Source organism: Limulus polyphemus, unplaced genomic scaffold, assembly GCF_000517525.1.
Source record: "Limulus polyphemus unplaced genomic scaffold, Limulus_polyphemus-2.1.2 Scaffold51, whole genome shotgun sequence".
NCBI classification, from domain to species: domain Eukaryota; kingdom Metazoa; phylum Arthropoda; class Merostomata; order Xiphosura; family Limulidae; genus Limulus; species Limulus polyphemus.
In genome coordinates, this window is record NW_013665661.1 from 821,702 (window position 1) to 841,179 (window position 19,478).

General features: G+C 31.2%; 1 protein-coding gene across 1 annotated transcript in view; it reads right to left on the reverse strand.

The window, feature by feature from the left end:
- Positions 1–5,185: 5,185 nt before the first annotated feature.
- LOC106463237 (calcineurin subunit B type 2-like) overlaps positions 5,186–19,478 on the reverse strand; it is a 19,249-nt gene continuing 4,956 nt past the window's right edge. Inside the window, exons 3-6 of the mRNA XM_013923239.2 lie at positions 12,321–12,497; positions 11,198–11,257; positions 5,724–5,908; positions 5,186–5,459 (exon numbers count right to left, since the gene is read on the reverse strand). Of these exons, the coding sequence (XP_013778693.1) occupies positions 5,412–5,459; positions 5,724–5,908; positions 11,198–11,257; positions 12,321–12,497 (470 nt within the window). The 3' untranslated portion in view covers positions 5,186–5,411. The remainder of the gene's footprint in view (positions 5,460–5,723; positions 5,909–11,197; positions 11,258–12,320; positions 12,498–19,478) is intronic.

A 19,478-nucleotide genomic window follows, 5' to 3' on the forward strand; every position in this document is an offset into this window, starting at 1 on the left:
TGTAACTACGTTTGTCCGCAAAAAGTTTGGCATCACTTCACTAACTCATCTTTAATGCAAACATATTTTGTTTCAACCGATGCATGAATACGTGTTTCTTTTACCGATTAACTCAATAACCATTAGGGGCATTATGAATGTTCATTTACCCATCCATAATATTGGACTACAACTATCGTAATTATATAATAATACGTTTGTTCGTGTCTGTTACAGAAATGACGTATGCACGCATGCGTATTTAGATGGAAAAATGCGCGCGCCTTATCATGACAGACAAAAGCCGAGTATTACTAGCAGAGACCCGCAAGACATTTGCGCTCAGATTAGTGTCTTTATTGCAACATTACTTCTTTAAGTACAAGATTTCTAGAATAATACAGAATAATTCTAATCGCAGATACCAAAATCTTGTCATACAATAATTCTGCTGTCGGTTCGCCGTATAAGCATGCGCAGTAAGAATTTTACACAGAATAACAGTGCAAGTGCCTGTTTATTCTTTATTAACCATTTAGTGCAATTACATTAAAAGCTTGAAGTTTTCAAAAAGGTCTGACGTTAGGTCTTAGAATAACATTATAAGTTTATTTATAGAATACTAAAATAGTATTAAGTACAGTATAGTTTAGTCCTAAATAAGCTAAGGTAAAAAACGTACACGTAACACAGTACAGTGTTAATTTATCTCTTTGTCAAACTTAGGCCTAACATTAGTTAAGGTTTTATAAAGTACAATATAAATACAAGTGTACTTACACATTTCAGTGTGTACAATGTAATCGTTTGTATTATTCTACAAATATTTTATTTAAAGAAATACTGTTGCAATAAAGATATAAATTTTCCAGCAAACGTTTTGCGGGTCTCTGCTAGTGCTAGTGTTTTATAATGGATGACTCAAGAGAAGTATGATTCCTTTCTGTGTGCCCCCCCCCCCCTCCAAAAGAGAGCAAGTTTATCACTTCGGTGGTTTTACTTAAAACATTTGATACAGATGTTTTGTATTAGATTAATTCAAAATATTTCCTCAAGTACTATATAATACAAGGTCTCATGTTTCAAGCATTTTTTTTCAAACATTAGAATTATTGTCATGGTTAAGAGCTTATACACTCACCTAATTATAATTATTAATTAGTTGTTTTCTTTGGCCTATTATTAAAGAATGTGTGTATTGCTTCTTAAATAAAAACAAACAATATGCAAATACAACTAATACTCATAAAAATGTCTTAAAATCAATGAGATTGTTGCTTTAAACAAGTAATATGAACCACACACAAGAAAAAAAAAGATAGATCTTCTAAATCCACTTAATTGATAACACTGAATCAGCAAAACCAGGATAACTCTTTTGAAACAATTCAAATAATTAATTATAGTACTTTGGCACTTGTGTCCTGAGGATGATGTTGTAACGTCGAAACATGTAGAGTCGTCAACTTTTTGAAGGCCATAGATAGGAACTAAATAAAATGTTTTTAACTGTGTACCAGTTTAACGTTGAAGATGTTCTAAGAATGAAGGAGAACAGATTGCCAAGACAAGTAACCATTGAAGGCAATTGGAAGAAAGTGCAGAGTTACCAATAGTTACCTAATTTAGAACGATAGAGAGATATACAAAATAAAGATCTGGACAAAATAGAGGTTCAGGAATGGGCAGAAGACCAAATGCAATGGAGTCTTCATAGCTTTCCTAAAAACCATTTTAGATCTGGAAAGGACTGATGATGATGATGACACAGTAATTAAATAATTATATTTAGGTGATTGTATAGTTAACTAACCATGACAATTAATAACCAACCATAAATACCTAACAGATGTGGAATGTTACACAAAGCCATGGGAATATTGATTTAAATAATATTGTATGCTAATATTCAATAAAAAATATCACACTGCACATCTTTTAACTTGTTTATTGTGAAAGTTCTTCAATAAAAAACAAACACCAATGGCAACAATCTTTGAAAGGTTTGTTCAACTAACTACAATATCACAAATTAACATTCCCACTGAAAGTCATCATAAGGAAATGGTATAATCAGTTGTTTAAGAAAAAAAGAGCTGTTTAACTAGATAAGAGCATTAAAATAGTATTAGTTCAAGGTAGGAATGTCAGAATATGAAGCACTGTAAGAAACAAGCAAGTTTTTGGTATTAACTGGTATATGTATAAATATAAATGTATGTGAAACAAGTTTAAAATACACACATAAATAATTAATATGATAAAAATGTGCAAAATAAATTAATTTTAACTGAATATATAGAATTGTAGTCTAAGAAATTTAGTTTTTTTTTTTTTACTTAGTTCACAACAATTAATTTCCATATTACTTTACATGCAAGTAACATGATTTCAAGATAACAAAACTATGCTAATACACTGTTCACAAGTTGTTTCAAAACTATTCTTCAAAATTACCTACTCAACCAAAATAACTGTAGGCCAAATAAGACTAGACTACACTGATATCACAAGATAGTGGTAAAAAAGAATTTCACTCTACACTTAGCTATGGTATCAAAATATGTAAAACTAGTTTAAAAGGTTGTGTATTTGTATGTGTGATGTATATATATATATATATGACCTACTGATTAAAACTGTTAATTTTACACCTGTAATACGAGTAAAAACACATGCAGACAACTTCAGCACCAATTTCAAACTTGGGAATAAGTTGTGAGAAAAACAAAGTTCATTTGAAACTTACTGCTGAGGCAGATTTTTTTTTCACAACTGGTGATAATTTTTTTAAGGCCTCACTAATAGGTAATGGTAATGTTACTGCTCATATCATAAACTTAAGTCTACTTTTATCAATATGTAGTAAGGCCAGCTGAGGCTTTTGTGCTACTGTAGAATGAACTTCACTAGAACTGTTAAACATATAATTTTCATCATCAAACGACCAAAAAAAAAAAAAAGCTGGTAAGTTGCACTTAAATTTTAATAAGAGATCAAGTTTCCTTACCCTATGAGAAAAACAGTGATTAAATATGAATAAATGACTATACTTAAACTTTTCTTGAAACACTGTAAGAAACAGAACAATTATAGTGCTGGTAATAACTACAATAATGTGTAATGGTTTCAGAATAAATAGAAATTATTTACAGGAAGAAAATAACATGACAACTGTAAGTTATATAAGTTATTTTATATAACAGGCCTATCAAATATATGTCACATGTTAAAAATATATACGACACTGCTCAATAGCAATGGAAGCATATAATAAGCCAGCACTTTATTTATACATTAACAAGTCTTACTATTCTAATAATTTATGTATATGCTCTATTACAGTTTATGCATATGCAAATCTTACAAAATTGTTCCAAACAAACCTATTAATAGCCAAATTGTGTGTACGTACAACCCATACAAATGTTGAGGTTGTATTTAAGAATCGTGTTTCTGATTAATGTCAGTAGAGAGACTAAACTGATAATAGGAAGAAATGAAGATAATGCTAAAACAAAATCACAAGATCCCAGAAACATACACATTTAATCAAGACAAAACTTTGGCATCAATTAAGTAGTTTTCTCCACTTCAAAATAATAATAATAAAAAAGAAAAATATTGTATTACGATCAAAGTTGCAATGTTAAATACAGGAATTATAAATGAAGGAAAAAAAAAAAAAAGAATTCCCTACACTAGTTAAAATATTGCACTTTAAATTTATAGCATTTTCAACTTCATGTTAAGATGCAGTCAGGTTGTATCTAATGGTTCTGTTCAGGAGATACAAACCATTATATACATGGCTTTGGTCTATTTATATCAGCAACACATACAAAGTAAAATTAGTTCAACTTACTATCTAAACTGACCAGACAAATTTAATTTCAGAGAAACTGGATCTTGCAATAATATACTGAAATATTCTATCTAAATGATGTCTATACATTGGTATAATGCAAAATATGTAGAAAATGTTCTACATGATTCAAAGTAGTAACATACAACTCGAACAGAACAAATAAAAATCCACAATAAGCAGTAGTATTATTGAATGGCTTGCATTTTTGTTAGAGAGATTTTAAATAAATATTTTTCATTTACATGCAAGATGCTTTGTTATAGTTAATTCAGTTGTAAATACAAATTCTGATGATAGCATGATCTAAAAAATATGGTACTTAGAGTAGATAAAGCAAAATCTGTTATAAATATCATCTGATTTTTAAAAAATTCAGAACTGAAAATGACAGAATTTATAAATACATTTACAAGTAAAATTAAAATTCCATGTTACAATAACTCACATTGTTACCTGTAACAAGTAATCTACACTGGTCAGTTGCCTTTTTTATCATTAATGCTCTCACAATTTTGAGCAATGCAATTTTACATTTAAAAGTAAACCTCTGTTCTACAACAAAAAATTTTCATCAGTGATACTAACTATATATATATACAAAATAATTTAATGCTAAATAGTTCTGTTACTACTTAAAAGTCTTAAATGTTGGTGAAACCTCACAACTTCTGTTCAAAATGATCAGATTTTAAAATGTACTTTATGAAAAGGTACTTTTGCATAACAATATATGAATGAAATATTTCTATAAAGTGATTAGGCACAGCATCTTTTTACAAGTGATAAAGTTCAGTTACATATGTCAAAAAATGTGACACAGCTTACCATGAAAAGGGACAAACGTAAACTGCTGACTAAAAGAAAATTAATCATTTCTAAAGGGAAGAAAGGCACGATGTTTATCAGACATGGATTGCAAACAGAAATTAATATATGAAAAGTACTACACGTTATTTTAAGCTTAATCGGCAATATTCTTATAAGTGCATTTAATAACAGTCATAAAGGAATTATCTCTTAAAAAGTTTATTTCTAATTATTACACTAGAACTCTATCTGTGAACCAATATAACAATATATTAAATTCTAAAGTGACCCATCAGATTTTAACATACAATGAATAACTTTCAACATGAACATTTCTAAGTTGTCTGTACAACTTTTGACAGTTTTTATGGCTAACTTGCAGTCTACCAGAGAAGAAATATCTGATTTATCTTGCCCTTCTCTACAACAACAAACAAAAAACTTTTCTTCCATTTAAATGAGGTCAGGAAAAAAACAAAGAATTAATAAAAATAAATATAAAAGTGATTCAGATAAAAAAACTATATAAATAAATTATCTTTTCTTTAGTGTCAAGAAAATAAAAAAATTAAACAAAGCTAAATTTTAAAATATAGCTACATGCACATGTCAAAGCACAATTATACAATTTTTTGCAAAGCATTGAAAGTCACTTACAAAGTAGTAGAATTTTCTTACAAGTCACAGTAATGAGATGATTATCATAGAAACAAGAAAACCAAGAGAATGAAATATTAAAACAAGGCAGTCATAACTTTTAAACATCAACAACCATCTTCTTATGAACATCTGTATTTCCAACAACCTGAAATAAAAAAAGTTTCAGAACTTATAAAAAAAAAAAACTATTTTAAATGATTAAATACAGATGGTACAATTTTAAAGTTTCTAAAATGTAACTTAATCCTTTGTATCAGAAAATCTACTTGGACAAATAAAATAACATTTTAAGCATTTAAAAATAAAAAGTTGCATCTTACGGTGTAAAGTTGAATTTAAATTACTTCTATTACATAAAGGATCACTGCTCAATTCCAAGCTGTTATTTCTTCAGAGTTTTCATACTTACACCACAGAACTCTTCAAAGGATATCATTCCATCTTCATCTTTGTCAGCAAAAAGAATGGTTTTGTCTACAATCTGCTGCAGCTGTGTCTCCTTCAAGTTGCTTCCTACCATCACCTTCAATACCTGGAAGAGCTCCCCATTGGAGATATAACCATCATTGTCCATATCATAGATTCTGAAGGCAACTACACACAAAATAATAAATCTTTTAGTGTAATACTTCTCTGCATGATCTGTAATATTTCTTTCAATACTCTAAAATGTAGATTTCAAAAGTGAATGTTTCTGAGTACCAGTTGAACTATCAACAGACAGTGGTATGATACTAAAAAATAAAACAGAACAAGTATTAATTTTTGAAGATACTAAGGATTTAATGAAATCCTTACACAAATAAAGAAAGTTATTTGAGGAAGGTTGTTTTTGCAGAGAGCTTTCGCCTTGCGTTTGTTATTGAGTCCCACTTCAGCATGGATACCAAAACACTGTCATCAACTACTAAAGGCAGGACCTGTTCACAAAAAAAACATTCTCAAATATCAAGCACACTGCCTAAAGCTACCTTTAACGAAAAAATTATTTTATGCATTTTCACACACAATCCTAATTGTACTCAAAATGGTCACAGTACAGTGATATCTTTAAGGTGACAAAGATTTTCACTCACACATTATTTCACCACATCAAGTTAAATCTTTGCAGTAAAGAATAATACAAAAGTGTGATAGTCTAGGATTCTTTTTTTATGTGTATTTGACAAAACTACCTAGCATTATTTCAAGCTCCACACACACAAACACACCTCGATACTGCATAGATACTCTTAGTTCTCTTGTTTCGAGTTAGCAAAAGTATTATGGTCTTTTGTAACACTGTATTAGACAATTGTGTAGAAACTTGCATGCACAAATTAATTTCATTCTTTTTAAGATATTACTTAATATTATTTGATGTAATTGAAGGAAGACAGAATATGCAATTACAAGCTAGTGTATCACCCCTAAAGTACAATTTAATAGCATTAAATAAGGAGTTGTTTGGATGATAAACGAAAGGTCTATCAGTTTCCTAAGAAATGCTATTGAAGTTTTTAATGTAGGTTCTATAAATATTATATCCTTAGTTTACATTGCCTTACCTTGATCAGGTTTTTAAGCTTTCTGTCTTTTCATTTAAATTTTTTCAAGAGTAAGTTAGTTGTGGTTCCTGCATTTTAAGAAATCTTAAGTTTTTATAAATATACTACATTGTAACTGTTAGTTTGTTTATGTCTGTTAAATGCTAGTTTATATTTACTTTCTGTTACTTCATTCCATTTTTTGTTTTACTCTTCTTATTTGGTTTTTACTTTTGCTCTGTAATTATTATAAGATTCCAGAAGATACTTTGCTAGATTTTAAAGTCAAATTACACATAACCTTACCTGAAAAGTTACATAGATTATGACTTTTTATATCCATGAAATTTGTTCAGTTTTGTTTTTCAGTATTAAATACTGTAGTTAAGGTTTTAATTTATTTTCTACATAAAAGTGTTTTCACTACTTTTATGTTTTCTCTCTTATTATTATTTTGCATAATAATGAGATTTTACTTAATGAATAATTATCATAAAAAGTAATGAAGGAATACATGATGTAGAGTTCGTGGAAGAGTGGATTATTTTTAAAAACAGTGGATTCAACTTCAGTTTTCTATAGCTTCAGTGACTGTGGTTGAAGTAAATGTTGGAGTTTGCTTTCATGGAAGCAGCAGGTAAAGCAGAGTTAGAAATATGAAAGAAAATCTAACAGCTAAGGCAGGTCTCAACAAATATTTTCAGATCTAGAATTCAATGAGCCAGGTCCTATATAGAATAGTTATGGAATATATTTTGAGTCGATTGTGTGGTTATGGTACAAGACATACAGTTTTACACTAAAAAAACAAAGGGTTCATTATTAAACTTTATTATATAACATATATCAAAGTTAAACTTCAATATGTGCAATTATTAAAATAGTAAACTAAATAACTATAACTTCGGTGGATTCTTCCAATGACTGAAAGTAAAATAAAAATAATCACTGTGATATCGACAGGCCAAGCAGGTTGTTTCAGAATAAGTCTAATCTACTCGTCACTACAACACTGTACAACAATAAGCAAAGGCCTTTTGGTGTGCCTAATCTAACTTCATTACTCTTTGTACTGAGAAATAGAGGCTATATTTATTTACTTTCACAGTAACGAGTGAGAGTATTGCCTTTGGTCCCATCCGAGTCTAAACACTCGCACTGATTAGTTGAATTGAAAAAAAAAAGAAAACAAAATGGTGCAAAATTAATAACGTGTTGTGCAGCCGCAGCACTTCATTCCTGAAAAAAACGTGAAGTACTGAATCTGCCATTAAAATCCTAGAAACAAAATTTGATTTATGACTCAAAGAAACAAAAAAGTTCTGGACTTCCAAGAGTCCAGAACTGTTCTAGATTCAAGTTCTGTTTGGCACAGCCCTACGCACAAATAAAATGGGAGAAAATACGAGACACCACGATGAAATCTTTAGTCACCATAGCACCCGAGATTTGTCAAGCCCTGAGTTAAGGTTACTTTTCTGAGGCAAAAAGAAAATAATGGGTTTAAAATAATGTATGCAATGAAAAAAAAGGCTTACAGCTCAAGAAAGAAATGTCAGGTCAACATAGCTGTTTCAAAAACTTAAAGTATCTGACTGTTAATGAGAATGAAGAAGATAAAGATATTGTAACAGATGACTAAGTATAATGAAAGTTAAGTATGTATTGAGAGAAATGATAGTTTGATGATCAAGTTATATAAAAAGATAGCGGAGAACTACAGCACAGATAGTTTTGCTGTTTCAGAGATATTGGCAAACCTAAACTACATGAACTAGAAGCATCATTCCACTCGTAATATACAATTTGAAACAATGTTAGGTAAAATGAATATCTGTCATACAATAAAGAATTAAATCACCAAAGTAAGATAAAAAGTATATCTTCTTCCTTTTGTTCTGTTTTCTGACAAATGCAGTAACTTTTGAAACACTGTATCTACATTACATGACATTTCACTTGTTTGTTGACAACAAAATAAATAGTAGTATATCTGCCAAGACATTTGTATCATATCATACTATTTATTAACATTTTTAAAAAGAGCAATTCTATGCATAAAATGAAAATAAAAAAATATATAAAATAGAGTGTCCTAGGATAGTAACAGGTATGCAACACTGTATATTAAACTTTGATCATAACTATCAGGCTATACTTTAGGTTGTATACAAACATATCTTGCTGGAGAGAAAGCCGAAAATCAGCTTCTTCAGAAAAAGTGATCAATAGCAGCTACATACAAAATGTATTTTATCATTTGCTAATCTAGGGTTCGACAATGACATTGAATGCACAGATCAAGTACCACTGTATATACTATGTGTGTGACAAAAGAAGTGACATCTGGAAGAAAAACACTGTAAATGTGAGAAATTGTCAAGCTATAAAAAGAACCCAGCCACATAAAGTGGAGATGTCAGACACACACAAGCCAAGTTAGAAGAAACAACAGAGGTAACCTTGTAACCTACTATTACTTTTATTATCAGTAGTAGTACCAACATTATTAGTTTAATTATTATTATTATTAGTATCACAAGATGTGTAACAACTTTCAAACTAAAACTGTCACCTTCATCTGCTGGAATCATACAGACAAGACACATTAGGAGAAACAAGTGAGGCAACATTGGCCCATACAGTTCAGACAACACACATTAGAAGAAACATGTAAGGCAACATTGGCCCAAACAGCTTTTACAATTGTGTCTATTTGCTTGGTTGTCCCAATAGTTTCTTCTAACTTGAATTGTGTGTTTGATTACAGAAGAGTAAGATAACAGTTGCAGACTGAAATTGGTTGCACATTTTGTAATAACAATAATTACACTAATGATATTAATACTACTACTAATAATAAAAGTAATCGTATATTACAAGGTTGCCTCTATTATTTCTTCTAACTTGGCTTGTGTGTGTTTGATATTTCCACTTTATTTGACTGGGCTCATTATATAATTTGGCTTTTTTTCATATTGACAATGTTAGTGTTATAGACTGGGACATACAGGACAACTTAGGCTGGAGCTTACTTACTCAGCATTAAAGTTCAAAATGTTTTGGAAAAGACAGACAAGTAACATGAACTAAGGAAAGTGTTCTTTTCTATAGTACATGTTAGTGCATAAATGTTCGTAATGGTAAATTTTAGGAGTTAATTCAGAGCTTTCACCAAATTCTTTTATGTATCAGGTGCAATCAAGATATTTTGTTCAGAGTGCAGGAATTAAATGAATGAATGGATCAACAAGTAAACTAAAAGAACAATGGAATAAGTTTAATGGAAAAAAGATAGTACTGAAGAAAACTGATCCTAAGCAATTGTATCTTGAACTTTATATAACATGAGCTAAATTGATTAGATGGTTATAATGAAAAGGAAGTTTAAAATAAAAAAATTAGATTCCTTTACACCAATACAAGAATTATTTTCATAAACTTTAAAATCAGAAACTCTGGTTTATCTTAGTATGTTATCATTGGTATCAATGAGTCTTGGTTAATTGTAGAGTAAAACGATCTTTCGCATCTAGCCTGAAAGTAAAAAGAGGAGTACTGATGACTTGGTTTGTAAAAAGTGCAATAAATGCTCATAAAGTTGGCAACTTATAAAATTTGTGAACTGAGGTTCCAGGAAGAATGAAAAAAAATGTTTAATCATGTTTTTTAATGTATCTTCTAAAAAGAATTTTGGCAATAACACAACTATGTACAAGCATCAGTTACTTTACCAACATATACAGGCTTATTTTAAAAGTCTTGTTTGTTGTGTTAAATAAACATCCTAATGGAGTAATTTTTTCTTTTGTGTATTTTCCTTTTTATTTTATTGCACACTGAGTTAAGAATAGTGATGTGGGTTAAATAATCGTCCTGATGGAATAATTTTTTTCTGTAGTGTATTTATTTTCTTGCAAATTGAATTAAGAATAGTGAAGTAGGGATCAAAAATATAAAAATTATTTTAATCTTGAGTAATTTTTTGAAAAATAAAACTTGAGTCTCTAACACTAGGTGGAACTTCAAAACTTTTTAAATTTACCAATAATTGAATTATTATATTTATATATTAAAAAATGAAATATACAGAACTAGATGGAGACTCATGGATGAACTAACAGCAAAGTCTTATATGTATGTAAATTAAATGTGTTGGGGTATCAACTTTCAAGATAATATACAATTAAAGATATTTATTGTGATATATAATATCTGCAACTTTTATAACTAAGGTACAATAACCCAATTACCACTAGTCACAATATAGCATTAAGGAGATAATGTTCCCTTACTAGCAATGTAGAAATTGAAAATTAAGTGTTAAAAAAAATAAAGAGCTATAAGCACTACTCACACTTTAGTTTAGATTCCTTATCTCCTTTCACACTAAACTGAGACACACCTTGAATAAACTCTGAAAAAAAAAAGTGATCTCTTCTAATTTTTAATTTTTCTTAGCTACATGCTTAAATTAAACTTTGGTCTAACAAATCATTTATATGTGAAAGGTAGGTTAAGGATAGAAAATTTTAAATTCTTATCTTATGCTACTGAAAAAATCTGGTGAGCGAAAGATCTCACCAGTAACAACATACAGAAGATAGTGTCCTTAAAACTTTATTATACATTTCTTCTATCACATGTGATGTAATATCACAACTATTAATGTTAAAGTCAACAACTTGTGGATTATGTGCCAAAAGACAGACTATTAAAATTTCTATTCATTCATTTATTAATAATGTGCTCACTTTCATGTAACTAAAACATTAATTACCAGCACTTGTGTATTATTTAAAATTATAATAAATAATTAAAAGCAACATTTACTATTTACACAATTAAAACTTTATTGAAGTTGTACAGCTTCCACTTTAAAACAACACACCAACATTCAAGATGTCGAAACTAGTACCTGTAGAGTGTTGGTGTGTTGTTTTAAAGTAGAAGCCATACGGCTTTAACAATGTTTTAATTGTGTAAATAGTAAACATTGTTTTTAATTATTTATTATAATATAACTACAATATCTTAACATCTGCAAACTACCAATTAGCAAAGAGAAACAAACCTAAGATGTTTAATCATTTGGAAAATATTCAGTGATAATTAGTCACTGTGTGGATGTACCACCAAGAAGTTTTTATATATGTGAACAAGCTTCTTTACAACACATCTGTTCCTCCATCACGAGTTAAAGTAAATTGTGGACATTATCATTGTTTTTATTACACAAAAAACAGTTAACAAAAAACTTTTTAATTCTAAGAGCATTTTACCTTTATAGCTTATTTATTAAGGTAATTTTATAAACATATGCTGCAATAGACTGTTTGCTTATAATATGAGATAATCCAATTAACAATTGACATTTTCTTTCTATCTTAATCCTTTATCCACTGTATTTTAATTCCACTATAATTTTCTAAAAACTTGCTGAAACATTCTGTAAACCATTCCTGAGAAAATAAGCATACCTTTAAAATCAACTTCTCCATTTCGATCAGTGTCAAATATGTCAATCACTCTTTGCACCAATGGGTTTTGCTGAAGTTCTGGTAAGGACATAAATTCATCTACACTGAGAGAGCCAGAGTTGTCTAAATCCAGTTTCCGAAATCTTTTCCCAAGTCTCTTGATTTCATCGGCATCAACTAAAATACAAAAATCCAAGATTTTTAACCTATATTCTATAACAAAAAAAGGACTTTACTATTGAAATTTTGAAAATTTAATGAAGAAGGACTATTGTGCGCTTTCTTTAATTCTGAAAAAGCAAAAGATGTTTTTACAGACACTTGAAAAACAGAACATTTTCTGATCGAGCCTTTCTCAATTATTATAGTCAAACTTGGATATAAAGGCACACATAATTGATGCTTTATTCAGAACATGGATAATGTTTCAGAGTTCAAAAACTTGCATAGTTTTAACATGTTTTCAAATTCAATTTAATAAGTTACAAATAAGTAGCTCTTATCTAAATACACTTGAACACAAAATCTGAAAGATGTTTAGAAATTATCTTGTGAAGCCTCAAATCTACCTCTTTTATATCTAGATCCTACTGTTTGGCAATTGATTACTAAAAGAAAATCTTGCCTTACTAATGTGTTATGTGAATGGTTGAAAGGGTGCAGACTTTATGCACTTAGATTTTCAAAAGGCTGTTGACAAGATGCTACAAAGAATATTAGTTAATTGTACTAAAGTGAGGCTAGGTGAGGGAAACTAAATATTATTATCAAATGAGTCCTCTCATACTGGATCTTTATTATTAGTTTTGTGCCTCAAGAAATCAGTGCTTAGGCATTTGCTTTTTTCTTAAACCAATGGCACTGATAGGGGCATAATTAATAAATTATTAAAGTTTGTTGACAACAATGAACTCTGTAAAGTTTTTTTTAGCTCTACTGACAATGTTCAGGTGCTACAGAATGGCTTTGATAAATTGGAAAGTTGGACAAATAATGGCAGATGACCTTTAATGATAGTAAGTACAAATTAACATCTTTGAGTGATTACACTTCAAATCATGTTTTCACGGTAGACAAGAACCCACTCAATGGTGTGACTGAAGAAAGGGTCCACACACTCATTCTAGCCATTGAGGCAATACTCTGTTCCCATTAGTAAATCTACTAAATTTTAAGATTTATTTAAAGATATTGACTACAATTCAACCAAGGAAATTATCTTTTTATAAACTTGAGAGAATAAAAAAAAAGGCAAATGATGATCTTATCATTACTTACAAGACTATGAGTGATCTAAGTTTAGAAGATTATCCACAGTGATCTTATCAACGTTTACAAAATTATTGGGAATAACCTCATTACATTTTCAAGATTATTCAGGGGATTGATTAGATAAGGTCTGCTGGTTTCTTTGTGGTGAATTTTGAAGAAAATAAAACCCAAGTTAATACTTGGAAAAAGACAGGATAAACTCCAATTAAGAAAGTTGTATGTTTATATATGGTGATTAGGTTACGGAATGAATTACTAACAGCAGTAATGAAGGCTGGCACCTTACACAATTGTAAACAATTATTTCCTGAAAAATAAAGGATGGACTTTTATATTTCTTGGAGGAAGATGGATAGACAGTCTTGAAGGACCAAATGATCCCATTGTCCATATATTATACAATAATGTACTACAAAAAAACAGCTCACATATACATCTATACAATTTCAAGATTTTGTCTAATAACAAATGCTCCTAAACAAAATGCAAAATCTATGGACACCTAAAGTATAAACATACTTATAACAAATACAAGCTACACGCTGTCTTCAGTATTTTTCTAATATAATTTGTCGGGAATGTCAATGACTACTAACACTGACATTGAGTTTAGAAAATGCGGAAGGCCTAGCTACCATGAGAAAAGCAGAAAAATCCATGAATTAAACAGAGCATAATAACAATAACTGCAAGTTTTGATCAGTATGAAACAGAATAACAATAAATAAAATAAGGCTAGCTTTGCCTCTCTCCAGAACAATACAAACTACAAGTATGAATGACAATACATATCAGCAGTGTGTATGTGTGTACATGTGCAGGGCTCAGACATTGTATACGTATTACAGTGTAGTATGTATTAGAGTTCTGATGCAAATCTAGTCTTACTATAGGCTGTACTTTACTGTATTTGGCAGGCAGGACAAGCTGGTTAGAATGAAAACATTGAACATGATTGGCCAAGTTTGCTATTCTGTTTAAAAGTCACTGACAAAGCTATTCTGTAAATAGTGATCACAGAAATGGATTGACTATCCTCAAAAGCCAAGTATAAAAAAATGAGATGAGGAAAAGTAGGATGACCTAGAGAAAGAGAGTAGTGAATGGCTCAGCATCAATAAATCATTCATTTGTGGTAATAAACTGCAAGGGTGGATAGTAAACGAAATTCAACAAGAAAAACCAGCTTGCCTAGCAAGGGACCACACCAAATTCACACATGATGATGGTTAAAGATAAACATCTGAAGGTGATATAAAAGGGACATCCAAGACCAAAAAGATAGAGATCTTAGGATCACCAACAATTAAAGAAGTAGATACCACAATTAAGCTGGCCATAGTGAAGCAGTTATTAGTAAGAATGACTTGATAACTTGAATTATAGACAGCTCCCTCGAAAGAGGCTGAAGAGGAGGATAGGCATGCAGGAGAGTGGACTGACCAAATGATATTCAAGAGGGGATACTACCACAGCCAAAATGCCTGGAACTGGAGTCCAAGAAAGTGGAAGTTCAATATAGAGGATACTTCAATGCTGATTACATCATACATTGGCATAGTACACATTACTAACTGTAAGGATGGGAGTTTTGTTCAAAGGCATATGTGCTAAAACATTTTGGTAGTGGCATCTGTTCTGTGGAGAAATGAATAGCATTTCTGAAAGCACAGAAGGTGTCTTACAGATAATGTCAAGGACACACAATGTTAGTCAGTACTCTATCAAGAGCCATTTCATCAATCAATATCTTGATAATATATTTTTTTTATATCACAAACTGTATGTACTATTTAATCTTTTCCAGATTGATAAGCATTTTTCAGATGTGGAGTGCTCACCTGCATATCAAATTTCAAAATTTAAATAGAAATGATAATTCTACCCACATTTAACACTTTTTATTTGAAAGAATCTTAGAGTTGATATTTTGTCATCTTATAACATTTATTTAATGTTATTTGCAAAGAAAATTTTTAAAAATTGTTCCAACTTTCATTTCTGCACAGCTATGAGGAGTCTAACTGTAAACAATACATCAAATTTGTAAGAATTTTTCTGTCATCCCAAAGTTTAGGTTTCTATTTGGTAAGAGACTATCATCTTTGAGAATATAATTTTCAATATCATTTTTCTCTCTTTCTTTGAATCTTATTAATACAGCCTCTAGGTTCCCATACTTTTATGACCTCACAGCAGGTGAGCTACTAATAAAACTCAACTTTCAGAATAGCTACAGGTAACATGTAAATACCAATGGATAGAGCAGATTATAAACAATTAACTTCAATGTAGAATGAATAATTTGGTGTGAGAAGCAATCTGTAGTTGCATGGTAAAGAAATAAGATTTAACTTGCATGGACAAGAATACTGAAATGGAGTGGGAAGATTAGAAAACTTAAGGTAGGAACAAACCACAAATCTGAAAATATATACATTCTTTTTGTTCCTGAAAATGCTTGTGTTAAATTATGTTTGTTTGAAAGCTACTGAAATTTCTTCTACAACAAGACATCAGATAAGTTATATTAAATTTAGATGGCAAAATATTTCAATGACTAAAACCCTTATTTATTGAACATTATTGTTAACTTTATGATATTCAAACAATGAAATAAATAAAAAAGCTTTTAGTTTACAGAAAAGAAAATCTATTTTGACCAAAAATAATATTAGCAAAAATATGTTAACTAATCTGACCTAATGCCATTTTGAAAGGTTAGGTCTTAGATCATAGATAAATCTTTGACACTTTCTGCAGTGGTTTTTAAGATTTGCAACTGGCAACATAAAAACCCCAAATAAATTTACTACTGAATATCAATCAAGTTGAAATTGACTGGATATATAAAATGGAACTTTTTGATCAACATAAAAAAAATAACTTAAATTCTAAAACGAAAGAATTACATTTAATTTTTTTTTTCACAAAATAAAAGTGATAGAAAAACTGAAGGAAATTAAATCATGTTATGTCAATCATCCTCGAAATCAATGTTGATACAACAGAGATACAAGATTTTGCTAAGTTTCATATCTCTAAGTCAAGTGACTTTTATATGAGAGGTCATCAAATATGTGATTTGAAATGGTTCCTAGTTGAGACCTAAAACATAAAATTACCAATAATGTTCTTGCTTTTAATGCTGCAGTAAAAACTAAACAATTGTTAGAAAACATTAAATTACTGACTTTTCACCTCATTTGGACTGTCAGCCTCAATATGGATAGCCAAAATCAAGGTTGGACACTAAAGTTCACACTATCCTCTTAGTTTGTGCCCAAAACCAGCCTGGTATCTTGATGGGACCAGGAGGTATTCACTTATCACACTGTGTCATTGTAGTTTTGTGGGTGATAAATTAAAGTATGATAGAAAGGGAAAACAACTAAGTCAACTCATGATCAAATAACACTGGCACAGCAGGAGATATGAATGTTTATGATTCATATATGTGGTGGAAAAGCTGTCGCACACATAGTAGAAAGGCTGATGTGAGGAGGTAAGTTCACATAAATGGCAAAACTTACAACACTACTAAAATCTATACTGACTCAACTGATGACCTTCTTGAGCAATGTTGGTGCCTACCATAGTTCTTTCTCTGGCAACTTGTACGTTCTTCCTATTGCTATGGTGGGGTTACCAACTGAAGTGTTTGGTTTCATTCCACAACCAAGATGTCTGGATTCTGTGGGAATTAAAAACTGTGTGCTAGTTGAGCAGGATGCAAAACTTGACTCTCACCTTGTCACTTTTTTGCAGATGGTCTTCAACTACAGTTAGCTGTCATTTCCTATTGTATTCGTAGGCAACACAAGTTACAATATATTTCATGAGGATAACTTCTCTGAGGCTGCTAACTTTCACAGTTTTTCTCACACCTTTGACAGAGTAATCCCTTAGGCTCAATTTTGAGAGGAATTTAGCAACTGGACAGAATAGAAAGAATTGGTGTGTTCCTATTAGCAAGCTTGCAATGTTTCTCCTCAGTGCCCACTTCAACTGTTGGGATGTATTGAAAAGGAATGTTGGGAAGAGTTTTCCTAACCTATTTAAAAAGGATTCTTATGGTAAGGATTGGATCATTCAGCCTACCTGCTGTTGCTGCCAGGTGCTTGACAGTTCCACCAATGCCCATAACAAGACATTTTCCCATAGCTTGTCGCAAATAAATGCCATTCTTAAGTCTTAATGATGATATGCAAAGTTTATAAAATTGTTTTGGTTCTTGTACTGCAAATAGCAAAGCAGCACCATCCAAGAAGAAAAACAGATATATATTACCTCAACATTTATAATATATGTAAACTAGCTGTGTACCCGTCCTTCGTACAGGTTGTGTGTATAAATAATACATTAATTTAACAATTAACAAACAAATTACTTGTATATTATTTACATTACATTTTACTTTTTTTATTGTACATTATTATAACAATTAAATATGAGTTAACAAAAGATACTGTGGACCGTGTGTTAACTGCGTCACTTAGAAAAAACGGACAATGTCAAATTGTGATGAGTTGTACTTGTGTGTTTGTAGTGTATCACACATCTGTGAAAAAATTAGTTTTATTTACCGAAGAGCCTCTTGATAGACGACATTGGAAGTACGTCCACCTGGGGCATGGATAAATAGGCTGCGAGAAGATCTGACTCTTGAGCAGGCTACATATAGCTGCCCGTGTGAAAAACAGTCAGATCCACTGAGCTCTATCCCGGCAGTGGACAATGTCTGGCACTGTGACTTGTTGATAGTCATCGCAAAGCAGACGCTGACCAGGAACTGCAGCCGCTTGAACTCAAACGGGTAGTTGCTTGGGATCAAGGGGATGTGCGGTATGAAGACTGACTCTCCAGCACCACAGCCAGTGAGGATGTCTGCCTCGATGACGCATCTTTGCAGACTACGAAGCCGCGTTCCGTTGCACAACTTGGGAGCGTGTAAGTTGCGGAGGAGCATTATTGGAGCTCCGACCTTAAGCGTGAGCTTGTGGGCAGGTAATCCGGGTGCTGTTACTGAGTCGAGGAACTCTGCCGGGTAGTGAACGGCGTCATCCTGGTTAAGAACTGTGTTAACAGATTCATACGCTCGTTCCTCGCACAGACAGCTGGAGTGACGCAACAAATTTTTGCAGGAGTTGTTTTCTTTCCAACATAGAGATAATAAACATTGTTTTGAAAATTTTACATTGTATTCATTGTTACTATGGTAATCATTAAAACAAAAAATGGCCATAAAAATAACATTGGAACTTTGAAGACCCGTGAGGCAGAGCCCTAAGGTGAATTCCAAAAATCCAAGTAGCCTATAACCTTCTCACGCATGTATAGAACAAAGAAAAAAGTTTCATCGAAATCAGTGCACTCGTTTCCCTGTGAAAAGCGAACACAATCACGTCCAAAAGCGCACCAAGGCAGGTTTTTGAGCGGCCGCCATTTTCTTTCCAAAAGGTGTATGACAGTTTCAAGTAGCCTATAACCTTCTTACACATCTATAAAACAAAGAAAAACAGTTTCATCGAAAACGGTGCACTCGTTTTCCCGTAAAAAGCAAACAAAAACACGTCCGCGAGCATTAAAGACAGACAGAAATTAAGATAAGGCTTGTTTCAGCTTCTCTGGTGTATGAAACGTGAAGATATGCAAAAAGTACACTATTCTAGGCAATGTACAGACAAAACTCTTATTTTATTTACATAGAGATGGACATTAATGGGTCAGGCAATTTTAAATAGCAACTTTCACATGCAAGTCTGAACTTTTAGTAGGCATTAGAGATGTCCTATACATATTTTTAAAGCCAGGCTGGACCATCAACCCTCTCCAGTCAATCCTAGATTTATCACACATGAAAATACAATGACACAATTTAATGAG